General features: G+C 45.7%; 1 protein-coding gene across 1 annotated transcript in view; it reads right to left on the bottom strand.

The window, feature by feature from the left end:
• The window catches only part of LOC138638850 (CD48 antigen-like), a 57,573-nt gene extending 42,755 nt beyond the window's left edge, over nucleotides 1-14,818 (bottom strand). Inside the window, exons 1-3 of the mRNA XM_069728518.1 lie at nucleotides 14,545-14,818; nucleotides 14,220-14,371; nucleotides 11,721-12,029 (exon numbers count right to left, since the gene is read on the bottom strand). Coding sequence (XP_069584619.1) covers nucleotides 11,721-12,029; nucleotides 14,220-14,265 — 355 coding nt within the window. The 5' untranslated portion in view covers nucleotides 14,266-14,371; nucleotides 14,545-14,818. The remainder of the gene's footprint in view (nucleotides 1-11,720; nucleotides 12,030-14,219; nucleotides 14,372-14,544) is intronic.
• Between the last annotated feature and the right edge of the window lie 1,498 nt (nucleotides 14,819-16,316).

The raw sequence follows: 16,316 nt of genomic DNA, 5'->3' as shown, positions 1-16,316 counted from the left end.
AGGAGCATCGGGGGAGATGGCTGAGTATTGGGGGGCTATCGGGGACCCCATTTCTCTGTCCTCTGATGTGCGATCACATCGGATAACAGAGAAATTAAATGGGAAATCGCGTTTTGTTTTGTTTTTTTTACGGCCGCCGGTAAATGGTTATTTACCGGCGATCGCAACCCGGGGGTCGGTAAAAACTCCCCAAATCATGTTCTCTGGGGTATCGGCTACCCTCGGCAACCGAGGCCTGATGCTATACACGTTTTCCACAGTGCCATTAATTAACAGTGCTATGGTTTAAGTACCCTTAACTGCCGCGTTAAAAGGCGCATTGGCGGTCGTTAAGGGGTTAATGATATTAAAGGAGGGTCAGTAAGCCATTTGTGCTAGTCTATTCATCAAATAATTTCCAACATAGCAGGATGAATCACATAGTAGTTGTCACGCCGTTTAAGGCGATAAAGGGGCAAGATGGCGTACTGGGACCCGAACCTGTCCCTGCCACTATAAGGGGCCCTGGCTTTCCCTTATCTCAGGGGTACCTATGAAGGTTAGGAGGCCTGAGCCACCAGCGTATCCCTGTCTCCTGTGCAGGCCCTATCAGTGACTCCCTCTCCCCCCAAGGGAGGTGAATTGCACCAGTATATAAATATTACAATAAACAGGTTATACAGACAAGGTAAAGGAAAACCACACTTAGCTTAATGCTGCAAGGCACAGCACAGCAGGAAGAAACACCAGATACAACGGACACAGCTGTAGAACAACAGTTCCCAGCTAGCTCCTACTCCCGGCTTGGTCGCTGAAGAATGAACTCACACTGACAGTCAGCTGATGAACCAGGTGACCTCTTAAAGGATGGAGGGAGTGGTCACCACAAACATCAGCTGACCCAGCAGCAATGCAATAACATCAGCGGCCACCGGGGGGAAAAAACTGCATTAACCCCCGATGGCCAGAAAGGAAAAAAGGTCTTAAACTGAGGCAAACCAGATCTGCCACAAATCCAAAATTAGATCCTGACAGTAGTGACGAGAACCAAAGAACTAAAAGGCACACTCCTCACACAAAAACAAAAAGGATCATCTTTATTCTCATTTGCACAAGGAAAATGAGAACCAATGGAATTAAACTGAAAGGGAGAAGACACAGATTAGATATTAGAAAAAACTTTTTGACAGTGAGGGTGATCAATGAGTGGAACAGGCTGCCATGAGAGGTGGTGAGTTCTACTTTAATGGAAGTCTTGAAATAGAGGCTGGACAGAAATCTGTCTGAGATGGTTTCGTGAATCCTGCATTGAGCAGAGGTTGGACACGATGACCCTTGAGGTCCCTTCCAATTCATTCTGCCTATTGAATGTATCAGCCAACTGGGTAGATCAAGGATCAGAGGATGACCGTTCTAAATTTAGATGTGAAAATGTTGTAAATGTCTGTAATGGAAACTTGTCTAAAAAAAACAATATAAAAACCTAAAGAGATAAACTGGAGTATAAGCTGGTATACATGCAATGTGTAGGCGCATGTACACACTGGCCACTAACCAGACAAAACCCAAGATAAAAAGAAAATGAGCAAATACCCTGCAGTAAATAAATAACACCAGTGCATGAAAATAACATACGGTGCTTAGTTAACATAATTTTGATTTAAAAAATCCATAAAAACCATTCCACCACATCAAGGCGACCTTTTTTGGGACAGTACTAAAATCTAGAATTAAAACTTATCTTATATCAAATGACGTAAATGTGAATAAGGACTGTTCAGGACGGTCACCCAGCCACGGGGAACTATATAAATGTAATGTTTAGTTCAAAGAAAAGGGAAGCCATACCCTTGTATGTACTGAGTGCAGAAACCTGAAACAAAAACCTGACATGAGTCATGCTTGAAATAATATTTAACCTAAAGGGTTACTCCACCACATCTATTACATGCCACTTTTTCTTGTATTTCTTGTATTTACCTACAATTTCCGCCTTTGAAATTCCCCTAAGGCACAGAGTTCTCTAGCCAAGCACATGTCCTATTGCAAAACCTGATATGCAAGCTAGATTTAGTCTCAGAATGTGTGCACGCAGTCTTTCAAGCAAATTTCACTGAGAATCCATCCCAGTAAGGTTAGAAAAACCTGGAAAAGTGACATATTCATTCTTATTTATACTCAACAGTAAAGACTAGTGAAAGATGGTGTAACTGAAAATTAATTTAAGGAAAATGACTGCCAGCCAGAGTTTTCCTGAAGCGGTTTTGTGTGGGAAAATTATAAATTATCTGACATTTAAATTACGCCATATGCAGATACCCTATGGGAGTTTTCACACTGAGTTTTTTAGGAGTTTGTGGAGCACAATCTCTGCAAATCTCCATTCAAAGCTTCTGTTATTTCAACTCCTGTTTTTTAACTATTCATGGTTTTCTTAGACTTCTTTCAGTAGTTTTTGGAGCAAAATATCTCCAAAAACCATGAGCATTTCAAAAAAAAACAAAATCTTTGGATGCAGAGTTGGAGAGTTCCTGCACAAGAAACTCCAGCAGGGGGGGGGCTGTAGAAACGCAGTTAAACGAAAGCCCCCCATGACTGCGTTACCAAGGGAACGCAGGGGAGCAATTTTTGAAATAAGGCAGGGACGAGGGTGATTGGTTTAAGGGATGGGGAGGGAAGGGGGTGGTCCGTGAATTATGGGGCGGGTTGTAGGAAAAGTGCGGGAAAGGGGGCCATTACCTTTTGGTAGCAGAGCTGAGAAGACGTGCACGATGTCCTCTGTCGACCAAATACTCGGGCAGCTGAGGGAGATGGCGCGGTCTCGGCGAGGAGGATGGCTGGAGGACCAGCTGGCGTCATTGCTGGGCAGTCCGGGAGCCCAAGGGACCAGATCCAGGAGGACCCGTCCCCCGGAGCGCTTGTCCCCGGAGCTTGGAGGGCGTGGCAGTGGTCACCTACCCTCCCCGGCCCGTCCTCCGGCAGGAATCCATAGGCCGGTGCTGCTGGCGCTGGGCGGCGGTCAGGAGCAGCGGCGGCGCAGGCCCGGAGAGAGGTGAAGGCCGCACCGGAAGTGCCTTCTGGAGTTCCGGGTCAAAGTGCCAACATGGCGGCGGTGAGTAGGAGCGGTACCCGGCGAGCAGCGGCGGTGTCTGCGGCGCCGGCAACGTCACCGGCAACGAGGAGAAAATCCCAGGGAGTGGCGTCGGGGCAAGTGTGCAGCAGCGGTGTGGCGGCAGGTAACTCGGGGTTTGACTCACCCCGGGTGCCTGGCAGGGGCGGCGCGGCAAGAGGCAGAGCGACGGGCAGGCGTACCCCAACCCCACAGCCTGGCCCAGCACGGCGGGGGCGCAGCTTGGCAGCGGCTGGGGCTCGTGGCAGAGCCCAGCAAGAAGACAGGTCCGGAGTCGGGCTGGCGGCGGCCAGGTCCAGGTCACCCAGGAGGTCCAGGGAGAGTTCCAGTTCGCCTGCTCCGGTCCCCCCTGGTGACGAGGAGGCCAGGGGCGCGGGCCAGGAGCAACACAGCGGCGCGGAGGATTCCGGATCCAGGAGCGACCCGCGGGAGTTTGGTGATCGCACGGCTGGCGGGGACACAGCACCTGCGCAGCTTAGTGAGTATGAGAATAATTCTGTTGTGGGGTGGGATAGTGGTGCTCGGGCTGGGGAGTTGGTACGGGGGGGTCGATTTGGCAGGGAGTGGAGGGCCTAGCACTGGGGGGGTCCTGGGGGTCAGGGAGCTTTTGGTGGGCATGTCCCAGATTTTGAGGAGATTGGATGGGGAGGGCCGGGATGGTGTGCGGTCGTCCCCGATAGGTGCATGGTTGCCGGCATCTGGTACTGGTTCGGGAGGGGTAGCCGGGTCCGATACGTCGAGTGGGGTAGAGCAGGCGACGGCAGGGGTGTCGGTGTCGGTACAGACTGACAAGGATAAAGGGGATAGGATTAAATTGAATGATAGAGCTAAGGGGGAGGTTTATGTGTGTTTTGAAGGGCCGTTGGGGGCTCATTTAAAGAAGGAGGTTAAAGAAAAGATATGGAAAGAAGAATACGTAGAGATTTTCTCCCTGTTGCCCCTGGAGAAGTTTAACTTAGACAAGGGTAAGAAGGAGGATAGTAAAAAGCAGGAGGAAGAAAAGAGGCGTTGGCGATTAATACCGCAGACGTTTGTGAATTGGCAGCAGGCGTTTTTCATTTTGGCAGGTGTTATTGGAGAAAAGTTCCCGGAGAACTGTTCAGGTCTGTTCTGCTACGTGGATGCGATAGGAGAGGCATACAGGGCGTATGGGGGCCAGGCGTGGTTATGCTATGACGAGCAATTTCGGCAAAGGAAGGCGATTAGGCCCGAGATAAAATGGGACCAGAAAGATATAGGGTTGTGGTTGAAGGTTATGGCTCCGACGCGGTTTGGGCAGTCCTTTCATGGGGGGGAGGGAGCAGTGGTCAGCAGTCAGGGCAAGGAGCTGGTGGACAGGGGTCACAAGGAGCTAAGGACAAAGCAGGGACGTGTTGGCAGTTTAATGACGGCCAATGCAAATACGGCAGTACATGCAAGTTCAAGCATGTCTGTTCTCACTGCGGAGGGGCCTCGCATGGAGTGGCCAAGTGTTTCAAGAAAGCAAGGGGCAAACCAGCAGTGGGAGGCGGTCAAGGGGGTGACACCAGTGAGGGTTCTAAAGATGGCCCCTTATCTAAGTAGGTATCCGGATAAGGAAAAGGCTAAGTTATTGTGGGATGGTTTTTCGGAGGATTTTCGGATTCCTCATCCGGCTCATACTATCCCCTTTTCTAAAAAGAATTTGAGGTCGGCTAACCTTCAGGCGGATGTGGTTACGGCTAAATTGGCAAAGGAGGTTGAGTTAGGGCGCATGGCGTGGCAGTTTAGTGATTTACCTGTGGAGGGGGTGGTTGTTTCGCCTCTGGGGGTTGTCCCTAAAAAAGAGCCTAATAAGTTTCGCCTTATTCAACATCTGTCGTATCCAAAGGGCCAGTCAGTTAATGACGGCATAGCGGAGGAGCTCTGTTCCGTGGTTTATACCTCCTTCGATGCCATGGTGCAATGGGTGCGTAGGTATGGCACTGGTGCATTAATGGCTAAGACACATGTTGAATCGGGTTTTCGTTTGCTTCCGGTTCACCCCGATAGTATCCCGCTGTTAGGATGTTTTTGGAACGGGGGGTTCTATCTGGACAGGTGTTTGCCTATGGGTTGTTCGTTTTCCTGCTCGTTGTTCGAGGCCTTTAGTACTTTTTTGGAGTGGGTTGTTCGGGATGTTTCCCAGGTTCCGTCTGTTATTCATTACTTAGATGATTTTTTGTTTGTTGGCCCCCCGGAGTCTTTGTTGTGTGGCAATTTGTTGGCTACGATGGAATGGGTGGCGGGACAGTTTGGTGTGCCCTTAGCGCGGAAAAAAACGGAGGGACCTGGAATGGTTTTGAGTTTTTTAGGTATTCTCATAGACTTGGAGAAGATGGAGTGCCGCTTGCCTGAGGAGAAGCTGTTGGCTCTACGGCAGAAGGTGATGAGATGTGAAAAGTTGCGCAAGGTTACTTTGAAAGATCTGCAGTCACTGTTGGGGCGTTTGAATTTTGTGTGCCGTATTATGCCTATGGGCATATTTTGCAGGAGATTGTCGAGGGCTACGGCTGGAGTGCGGTCAGCACATCATTTTGTACGGTTGAACAAAGATCACAGGGAGGATTTGGTAGTTTGGCGGCGTTTTTTGGACAATTATAACGGCAGGGCCCTTATCCAACAGGAGGATTTGAACGATTTTGATTGCAAAATTTTTACGGACGCGGCTGGTAGTGTTGGATACGGGGCTTATTGTGCTGGAAAATGGAGTGTTGGAGGGTGGCCTGATTGGTGGCGTGAAGCTGGTTTCACCAAAAATTTGGCGTTGTTGGAGCTGATTCCAATTGTGGTTTCGGTGTTCATTTGGGGCAGTACTTTTAAGGATAGGCGAATTTGTTTTCATTGTGATAGTTCGAGTGTGGTGTCGGTGATCAATAGTCTTTCTTCGTCCTCTCCCCCGGTAATCAGATTGGTTCAGGAGTTAGTTTTGCGGTGCCTGGAGTTGAATACATGGATTTCGGCAGTACATGTTCCCGGCGTTCAAAATTCTATAGCCGATGCTCTGTCTCGTTTTCAGTGGGAACGTTTCCGGGAGTTGGCTCCAGAAGCGGAAGATGCAGGAACGACATGCCCTTTTCATTTGTGGCAGATTGTTGCGGACGTGGAGGTCGGCTGATACAGTCCTCGGTGTCCGGAAGGACGTGGTCAGGTTATGAGGCGTCATGGCATCTGTGGGAAGGGTGGTTGGAGCAGTTGGGTTCAGTTGAATCGGATGGTGACAGGGTGATGGCGATTTTGCTTTTGATTGGGTCGGCGGAGGAATGGGGTTGGTCTGTGTCGAAGCTGAATAAATTTATAGCTGGTGTGGCTTTTGGTTTTAAGCTCCAGGGTGTCGTGGATGCTACTAAGGATTTCTTGATCCGGCAGGCGTTAAAAGGTTTTCGGAAGGGTTTTTCAACTTGCGATACACGAAGGCCCATATCTTCCGGGACGTTGGAGCGGTTGGGGGAAGCGTTGGGGGAAGTTTGTAGTTCTTACTTTGAGGCTGTTCTGTTTCGATTGGCCTTTTCGTTGGCTTTTTTCGGGGCGTTGAGAATAGGGGAGCTGGTGTCCCCTAACAGGTTTAAAGCCAGGGGTTTGTTGGCGGAGGATATTGAATTTTAGTCAGGTGGGATTGCCTTTTGGATCCGGCGGTCGAAGACCGATCAATTGGGAAAAGGAAGACGTGTGGTTTTAGGGAAGGTGGTTGGGGGTTCGATGTGCCCTCATCGGTGTTTGGAGGATTATTGGGGGCTAGAGCCGGATAGGTCAGGCCCACTTTTACGGCACCGTCAAGGTGAGTTTTTGTCGCGGTTTCAGTTCACGGCAGTTTGGAGACAGGCGTTGACATTTTTAGGCCTTGATCCCGTGTCATTTGGAACGCATTCATTTAGAATTGGGGCAGCATCTGAGGCTGCTGGTTTAGGGCTGGGACCGGATGTTATTCGTTGTATCCTATGTGCGTAATTGATTTTGTTACTTGCTGGGTGGGGTATTAATTATCGTTGTATTTTGCAGGTCTGACCCCACTTCTGGCGTGGATTTTCGGACATTCTTTTGTGCATTGGGGGGCGATTCGTGCCGATGTTAGATAAGATGGTAGGCAATTGGGTTTTCAGAGAGATGCGGTGGTGGTCCGATGGTTGGGTTTTCGGGGCATGTTGTGGCGCGGGTTATTGACCGAGTTTGCCCGATCTGCTAGTTTGGATCGTTCCCCGGATATTGTAGTTGTACATTTGGGTGGGAATGACTTGGGGTCTAAGCCGGTGAGGGAGTTAATTAGGGATATCCGGTACGATTTTTTAAGATTATGGGTATCCTTCCCAGGGATGGTTACAGTTTGGTCGGACATCGTGCCCAGGAAAACGTGGAGGGCAGCACGTTCTATGAAAGAGATCAATAGGGCCCGGGTAAAGTTGAACAGGGCTGTGGCGAGTTTTGTTTCCCGTAACGGGGGGGTGGCGGTTCGCCATTTTGAGTTGGAAGCTGGTGTGGGAAATTATTGGAGGAATGATGGCATTCATTTGAACGATATTGGCTTGGATTTGTGGATGTTGGCAATACAGGAAGGGGTGGAGAGGGCCATGGCGGTGGTGGGGCACTCGCGAGCCTGAGGTGTTCAGTGCTGCTCGTGGTTGGCGGGGGGCGGGGTTGTTGGAGTTGGTTTTATGGGGCTGATCTGGCTTTGGTTTACTGGCTCTGGACGGGGATTTTACCTCGGGAGCTTTAGGGTTGGTTTGCCCGGTAAACGGGTTACATGGTGCCCTCGAGCTGGTGGTTACGGCTGAGGGTAAAGAAGGGTTTTCGCTTCAAGTTGGTTTGGGCTTTTGCCTATTAGGTGCCAGATTTATTAGCTCCAAGAACCCTCCCCTCAAGTTTTATACAAATGTATAAATGGTTGTTTATGTTTGTTATTAATAAAATGGCCGCTGTGGCCAAATTATCCAAAGAAATAACTATCATGTCTTAATTTAGGGGTAGAAACATTCCTTTGGTAAAGGATCAGGGGGGTAAGTTTGGCGTGGTATCTCGGAGGTCCCATCTTGGGATACGCAGTCAAGCGGGGGGGCTGTAGGAACGCAGTTAAACGAAAGCCCCCCATGACTGCGTTACCAAGGGAACGCAGGGGAGCAATTTTTGAAATAAGGCAAGGACGAGGGTGATTGGTTTAAGGGATGGGGAGGGAAGGGGGTGGTCCGTGAATTATGGGGCGGGTTGGAGGAAAAGTGCAGGAAAGGGGGCCATTACCTTTTGGTAGCAGAGCTGAGAAGCCCACCCTCCCTTGTTTTTTGTTATTGCTTGGGGTGCTTGATATGGGTTAATGGGGGAGTAGTAAGGGAACTTAGGAGCTAATTTACTCATTTTACAGGGGTTTGAGTTGTACTGTTGTCACAGTGGCTGGTTGGCGGGGTTCTTGGAGTTGGTTTTATGGGGCTGATCTGGCTTTGGTTTACTGGCTCTGGACGGGGATTTTACCTCGGGAGCTTTGGGGTTGGTTTGCCCGGTAAACGGGTAACATGGTGCCCTCGAGCTGGTGGTTACGGCTGAGGGTAAAGAATGGTTTTCGCTTCAAGTTGGTTTGGGCTTTTGCCTATTAGGTGCCAGATTTATTAGCTCCAAGAACCCTCCCTCAAGTTTTATACAAATGTATAAATGGTTGTTTATGTTTGTTATTAATAAAATGGCCGCTGTGGCCAAATTAGCCAAAGAAATAACTGTCATGTCTTAATTTAGGGGTAGAAACATTCCTTTGGGATCAGGGGGGTAAGTTCGGCGTGGTATCTCGGAGGTCCCATCTTGGGATACACAGTCATGAAAAAAACCTTGGTGTGAACACACCAACATCTGGAATTTAAACTAACTTCTATAGATGTGGAGAGTTTGTACACTCTTATTTTAAATAGTAGAGGCATCCAGTGAGTCAAATGTGATCTAACAGTTCCCATACGCATTTGACTACAATTGGCCAAACCAGCCATTGTTGTTGGATTGGTTGACTCTCCAGTCTAATGTGTACAGGGCCTCCAGACTCTACAGCAATAGATGATGCCAGGTGGGAGGGGGGAAGAGATAGATCAGGCATGCTGAATTTTTGACAGTGGATACCTTGGTTCTCCAAAAGATAAGCAGCTGTCAGAGGAGTCTGGCAGAGGCTTTCTCATAGAGATCACTGGAGACCTTTGCCAAGCCAAATTTTTTGTGCATGGAGAATTCTAAGACATAGCTGTAGGCCAAAAGATTGTCCTCATAAATATTGCCTTTACGCTTTACAGCAAGTAGTACTATCAAGAATCAGGTACTGCAATGGGAACATCCCATGCCTACACCTACTGTATGTAAACATTTTTCTCTCAATATTTGAAGATATGTACATTTATAATTTAACTAACCCATCCTTGTAGTTTATCCACTTATAAGTTAAGGTTTTTGTTGACATTTTTATCATTTCTTCTGGTTCTGAAGACCAAGTTAAATCCTTCATAGGATTCATAGTCTTGACTATCCAAAGGTCACTATTGACCATGGCAACTTTAATGCCATACATTTCAGAAATTCTACTGCCTTGCCTTCCCTAGAACATCTTTAGAGATCCCAATACCTCATGTTACAAGATCACTGCGATATAGTCAATGTGATAATTCGGCAAATAAATAGTAGTGAAGGATGTTTTCATATGCAATCTGACTAATTAAAACTAAGACTGCTTTGGCAAGGCTCCTCTGCTAAGGACTTAGAAAGGTCGCTAAATTGAGCATAAAAAACAAACATAAAAATACACGAAATTGGAAAAAAGGTGAAAGAAACTGTTTTATGTTGTACACACTTAAAATTAATGATTGCTTTTAATGAAATCACAACCTTAGGAGTATTCACAGGTGTAACAGGTTTCGCATTACGACACTTAATTAGTTAGAGAACACTGTGCTCAAAGGCAATTTCAAATGTGGAAATTGTTTTGTAAATCTAAGTCAAAGCAGAATGTGACAACTTTCGGTGGAGTAAAGGTACCGTCACACATAGCGACGCTGCAGCGATACCGACAACGATCCGGATCGCTGCAGCGTCGCTGTTTGGTCGCTGGAGAGCTGTCACACAGACAGCTCTCCAGCGACCAACGATCCCGAGGTCCCCGGTAACCAGGGTAAACATCGGGTAACTAAGCGCAGGGCCGCGCTTAGTAACCCGATGTTTACCCTGGTTACCATCCTAAAAAGTAAAAAAACAAACGCTACATACTTACCTACCGCTGTCTGTCCTCGGCGCTCTGCTTCTCTGGTCTGGCTGTGAGCGCCGGGCAGCCAGAAAGCAGAGCGGTGACGTCACCGCTCTGCTTTCCGGCTGACCGACGCTCACAGCCAGAGCAGGAGGAGAGCAGAGCACAGCGCTGGAGGACAGATGGCTGTAGGTAAGTATGTACTGTTTGTTTTTTTACTTTTAGGATGGTAACCAGGGTAAACATCGGGTTACTAAGCGCGGCCCTGCGCTTAGTTACCCGATGTTTACCCTGGTTACCAGCAAAGACATCGCTGAATCGGTGTCACACACGCCGATTCAGCGATGTCTACGGGGAGTCCAGCGACGAAATAAAGTTCTGGACTTTCTTCCCCGACCAGCGATCTCCCAGCAGGGGCCTGATCGCTGCTGCCTGTCACACTGGACGATATCGCTAGCGAGGACGCTGCAACGTCACGGATCGCTAGCGATATCGTCTAGTGTGACAGTACCTTAACCCTTCAGGGTAAACATTGCTTTATGCAAAGCTCTTGGTCTATGCATTTCTTTTGTTCTTTTACATAGGGAAAAACTACACTCCTCCTGTACAAGAGGTCCTAGCCTAGGAACATGTTAAATCAATTACTGTAGAAGGAAGTTCCTTCATCTAATAAAACAATGCTGACATATTACGTTTTGCTGGCTGAGGTACAATCACACCTCTCCTGCAAGGGATTGTCATTAAAAACAAATCCTCAACAGATGCAATGAGCATTAGATCTAAAAGAGAAAAAAAAATGACTAAAGTTTTTTTTTTCTATAACATATAATAGGTTACCTTTATGATATTTATGATTTGCTGATGTTTAATGTAGACAGTTTGCCCTTACATTACTCCCACCGCTCCCTTGATTATTCTGTTTTTCAAAATCCACCACACTGTGCAGTTTTATTTTGTGCTAATTTTTATGGTCTTTACCTTGAGGGTGTAGCTCACAGGATGATTATGCAAAGCAGAATAAGCACACGCCCCAGAGGATTCTGTGAGCAATACCCTTGTGCTAGGTATCATAAAAATTGGCAATAAATATAAGAGTAAAAGCATTTTTGACCTGCTGACAGGTCCGCGTTAACTGTTTTTAATAAGCACTTTATATTTTTATACTATGATTGTGACAATCTTGCACAACATGCATGAAGACTGAGGCATAGACGTCATTAAACAGTTCAGACAAGACATAGGCAGCACAAAACGGATGTTGCCTACTGGCTGAGTTTTGTGTTTTTGAGAATAAAGCAAATGTTAGAAGATACCCCCTAGGTTACCACTGCTTTTCTTCTGCTTGCTTGTGGGTCTGTAATGGAAATTGCCATTTCATGTAGCCATTTTATTTAGACTAAACGTACCATAAATACATACCGTACACTGTAAGGTCAATGTTGTCTTCTTTCATGACATTATTCCACATGGTATTCACAGCCTTGTAGTTTCCACTATCACTTTTGGTCACATTATCGATGCCTAATACGGTTCCATTATGAGTCGGCTCATATCGGTTGTTTAGATTTTCAACCACTTGGCCATTTTGAATCTTGATGATACGATAATAATCTTGCTGGTTTTTAAAAATCCAGCTTAAGTCTTTGACATTAACTTGGTCAAAATCTGCTATCAATTTGATAGACGATTGTGAAAGCGCAATTACTTGACGTGACTGTTGTCCTGCAACTGAAAATATGAAAAGGTCATTTTTATTTATGGACGCTTTCCTTTTTATAAGTTCCCTCCTCAGATACATTGTATAAGCCAAGTAGAAGGAATAATATTTATTTTAGACATCAAAGGAGACAAATATACATCAGCTGTGCTGATGATGGAATTGACTGAAGGCAAATCAAATTTGTTTTGAATTTTAAAAATATTGGATTCGGACAGAACTCATCTTTTTTAGAGGGAAAATTTCAATTTGCATGAGTAAAGTAAAATGGCAGCTTACTGTCATTTTGCTGGATTTTCTTTGGAAGCATGAAAAGTAAAATAAAAACATCTTGCTTTCATCATGTCTTAGTAGTCCTAGTATTGCAGCTTTCCGCTCTTTTGGTTCACCCCCTTTCTGGCCTTCTCTTCCATCTTCACTATTTGGTGTCGCAGCCATTGGCTAGTCCTAAAGTGTCATGAAGGAGCTTGATTCCTACCTCATTAGTACTCGAGGTTCTGGTGAGTGATGATAAAAGAGAAGACCAGAAAGGAAGAGTAGGCCAAATGTCACACCTCCACGAGAGCCTAATCCTGCAAGTTCTGGTTGTGTCCCCAGGCACTGCCATATTCACTCTGCTGGCAGAACTAGAAGCTCTGAACAGCATAGGATTTGTACAACCACTAAGGTTAGGATGGGTATGATCTTCAGTACTGTCCAGTCTGACAGTATGGGTGTGGGTGCGCTGTCTAGCTGAAGTTATCAGATCCCTGCTCCAGCAATTGGAAAGCACAAGACACTTCTTAAGATTCTAGCAAACTGCTGGAAGCTGCCAGATATAGCTTTGTGCTTCCCTGGTTTAGGTCTATGTTTTCTACTTCAGTTTAGTATTGTGTTTTCCTGACTGTACCTTGGGTTGCTTACTGACATTTGTCCTGTCTGACCATTTTGTACCTTTGCTGCCCTCTTGCTTTAGTCCCAGCTACCTGACTATCCTTCTTAACAGCTTGCATTGCCGAACAGCAGCTGTCTATGTGGCACTTGAATAGAGACCACTGTGTAAGTCTACGTCACTGTATAAGGGTTAAAGGTTGAAGACCAGGCCGAACGCAGGGGTTTTGCAAACTGGAATAGCTTGAGCCAAGCCTGGCAGAGCCTCCATACACCAACAGAGCACCAGGGGTGAGTTGAGTATTAAATTTTTTTTTTCAACCTTTCTGCTTACCATGATTTGGGGTCTGATGAGACATCAGAGAATAACAAACATGTTTAACTGGCATTTTGATTTGCATTCAAGCTCTTTTGGTGAATTTGTATTTCAGCAGATTCACACATCTTTAGTCAACAGTGAGTTCCCAGGTTCTATATATCCCTGCTCTCAGAATTGCTTTGGGTCCAAGTGGTCAGACCCCCAGAAATAAGTAATAGGTTATTTGCCTACTTTTTGGGGAATGTAACCTCTGATATAATTTTATTTAGCAGTATAATATCATCCAGGGTTCTAAATAATACTGCGAAGCAGTACGCAAATAATGGTGCCATGTAGAGCCCAATGATGCCATATAGTAAGCAAATAGCAGTGCTTGGTGGAGTGGGAAGAGTTCCACATTAATGTGTACGATTAATAATTCTACATAATATAACATCTAAATATTATATACTCTATAATGTATCAATTTTTCTCACGGGCCAAGAGTCTATGTGGAAGCAATGGCAGATTTGGTCCGATGAACCAAAATAGTGGATATAAATGGCACACTGCTCCGACATTAGGAGGAGCACATGGAGATGCACTCGATTTGCGGATGTTACTGGCCCAAGATTTTGTAGGTCCATCTGAAACTGCCCTCAGTATGTTAGTGATGATATATGAGGGAATCGTAGTTAGAATCAGCTGTGAATTGTCCTGAAGTGGAGTTGTTGAGATTTGGGGGGCTTTGGGATGTTGGTTTTCTCTCCCCATACTATGATAGATAGCAGCTGATTAACATTCCTAACAATGTTCACTTTGACGTTTCTCGAGGCATAGTAAAGTGGCTAAAGAAGAGGGTGTGAATAGGGGATTTCCACGTCAGAGGAAAAACCGGATTATCGAGGGCAAAGTATACAAAAAAACAGCAAAGAAATTAGAAGCAAAACACTAACTATAAAGAAGACACACAAATAATATAAAATCTCTGAACTCTGCGAGAGATTTCTGGCACAACTTTAGGGTGACTTACCAGCAGCAGATACCATTAATAGCATTAATAAGTATGAAGTCTCCATGATGTACGTCCCGAAAAAGAAGTAGAAGCCGCTTTATGTTCTCACAGCTGCTAATCTTCTCCGACTAATTTGGATGAAAATCAAGTTTCTACTGCTTCTGGAAAAGCTGAAATAAAATGCATTTTTTTTCTGAGTTCATTTTTTTCAGATAGACAGACGTGAGACAGTAAGTTTAGGCAAAGGTCTGCTCTTACTGTGATGTATTGTACATAGTTTGTTTAGTGTCTTGTGCTTAGGTGCGAGGTAGACACAGTAGACACAGGTTTAGTTATGACTTACCTGTATTACCGCATACAAGTATGCCACAGGGGAAAAGGTTTTACACAATTGCAGGTACACAGGCAGGAGACACGGCAGGTCAGAGTAAACGTTAAGTTCAACATTAACCACAAACTGGTTCAGAGTCTCTGTTACTTCCCTTGCAAATGTAGATTAGCATGCAACAGAGTTCCAGTGTCCACAAGTGTCCCAGAGATCCACAGTAGGAGATGGAAGGAATACTAAGTCCAATACTTCCAGGAGCAGGTCACAGGCTGACTGCAGACATGATTGCACTGATTGAACAGCTGAGGCTGCTTATAAAGTCAAGAGGCGGAGAACAGGGCGGAAACATAGAAGCTAGAAACTCCATTCTGACAAGTAGCTGCAGCAGGACAAAGCAAAATGGCCGACGGAAAAGTTAGGTTTCAATAAGGCTACATTCAGATTAGCGTTGCGCGCCGCTCGAAAAAACGCGTGCAAACGCACGCAAAAACGCTGCGTTTTGCGACGCGTGCGTCGTTTTTTGACGAAAATCGGACGCAAGAAAAATGCAACTTGTTGCATTTTCTTGCGTCCGACGCTAGCGTCAAAAACGACGCACGTGTCGGAAAACGCAACAAGAAAAACGCATGCGTCCCCCATGTTAAACATAGGGGCGCATGACGCGTGCGTCGGGAAACGCTAATCTGAACGTAGCCTAACAGAAAACAACAGCAGATATAGCAAAAATACTGATAACCTTACACTTACCTTCTGTGATCTAGGTGGAAAGGATCACATTCTTACATAGTCCTCGTCATCTCGGCAGTGACCCAGGATTGGTTGAAATATTATTTCACTTACAGTAATAACATTGAAACCTTACAAACATGCCAAGTTGCAATAAGATTTTTCACAAAAGGTATTCTCATAGCGCATGACCTCTTTGACAGGCCATGCTCCTCCGTGACATTATGTCCTGTTTACAAGTTTTCTGAATGTATGTTTGGGATCCAAGAAGTATCGTTTCTCCTTGTGGAGAGTGACATGATAAGCATGTCGAGGTGAGGAGACTTAAAGCCGCAATGCTCCTCTGGGAAACATGCAAATTGTCTCTTCAGAGAGGAAGAGGACTAGAACTCTAGTGCCACCTATTGGAAGTAGCAATCCTAACAGTCAATGTCGACTCTTTAACGAGCCTTGTCACATGACTTAGGATAATAGCCAAACCAGAATCTCAATTTGCAGACACTGTGTTTTGGGGCACTGCGGCTTTAAGTCTCCTCACCTTGATATGCTTATTATGTCACTCTCCACAAGGAGAAATGATACTTCTTGGATCCCGGTCAGACGCCTCTCAATCAGCCAAACCAGATCTCCACTTTGCACTGACGAATGGGCAGTACCCCGAAACACACCAGATGTGTCCATCAAACGTATACTTCTATGTAAGCAAAATTACTCAAAATAATAAAAGGTGAAATAAGATAAGTGAGGACAAACAAGAAAGGTGAATAAAAAATGGTGTTTTAATAAAAAGATATTAGAACATGACAAAGTGATGTGAATTAAAACTACCCAGGAGGAAAACAACCTGAATCATACATATATAAATAGTTACATGTGAATAAATACTTTAGCTAACACTATGAAATCCCATTACTTTATGTGTTGTGAATATTAGGGCAGAGATTCCACTCACATAATATCAACAATTCAATCGCACATAGATTTCATTGTCCAAATCCCATCTACTATATCATTGTCTAAGGGTCACTTCTGTCTGTCTGTCTGTCTGTCATGGATATTCA

The sequence above is a fragment of the Ranitomeya imitator genome, chromosome 1 (genome assembly GCF_032444005.1).
Source record: "Ranitomeya imitator isolate aRanImi1 chromosome 1, aRanImi1.pri, whole genome shotgun sequence".
In the NCBI taxonomy this organism is placed as follows: Eukaryota; Metazoa; Chordata; class Amphibia; order Anura; family Dendrobatidae; genus Ranitomeya; species Ranitomeya imitator.
The sequence above is the reverse complement of the archived record's forward strand: the minus strand, read 5'-3'. Positions and strand labels throughout refer to the sequence as shown.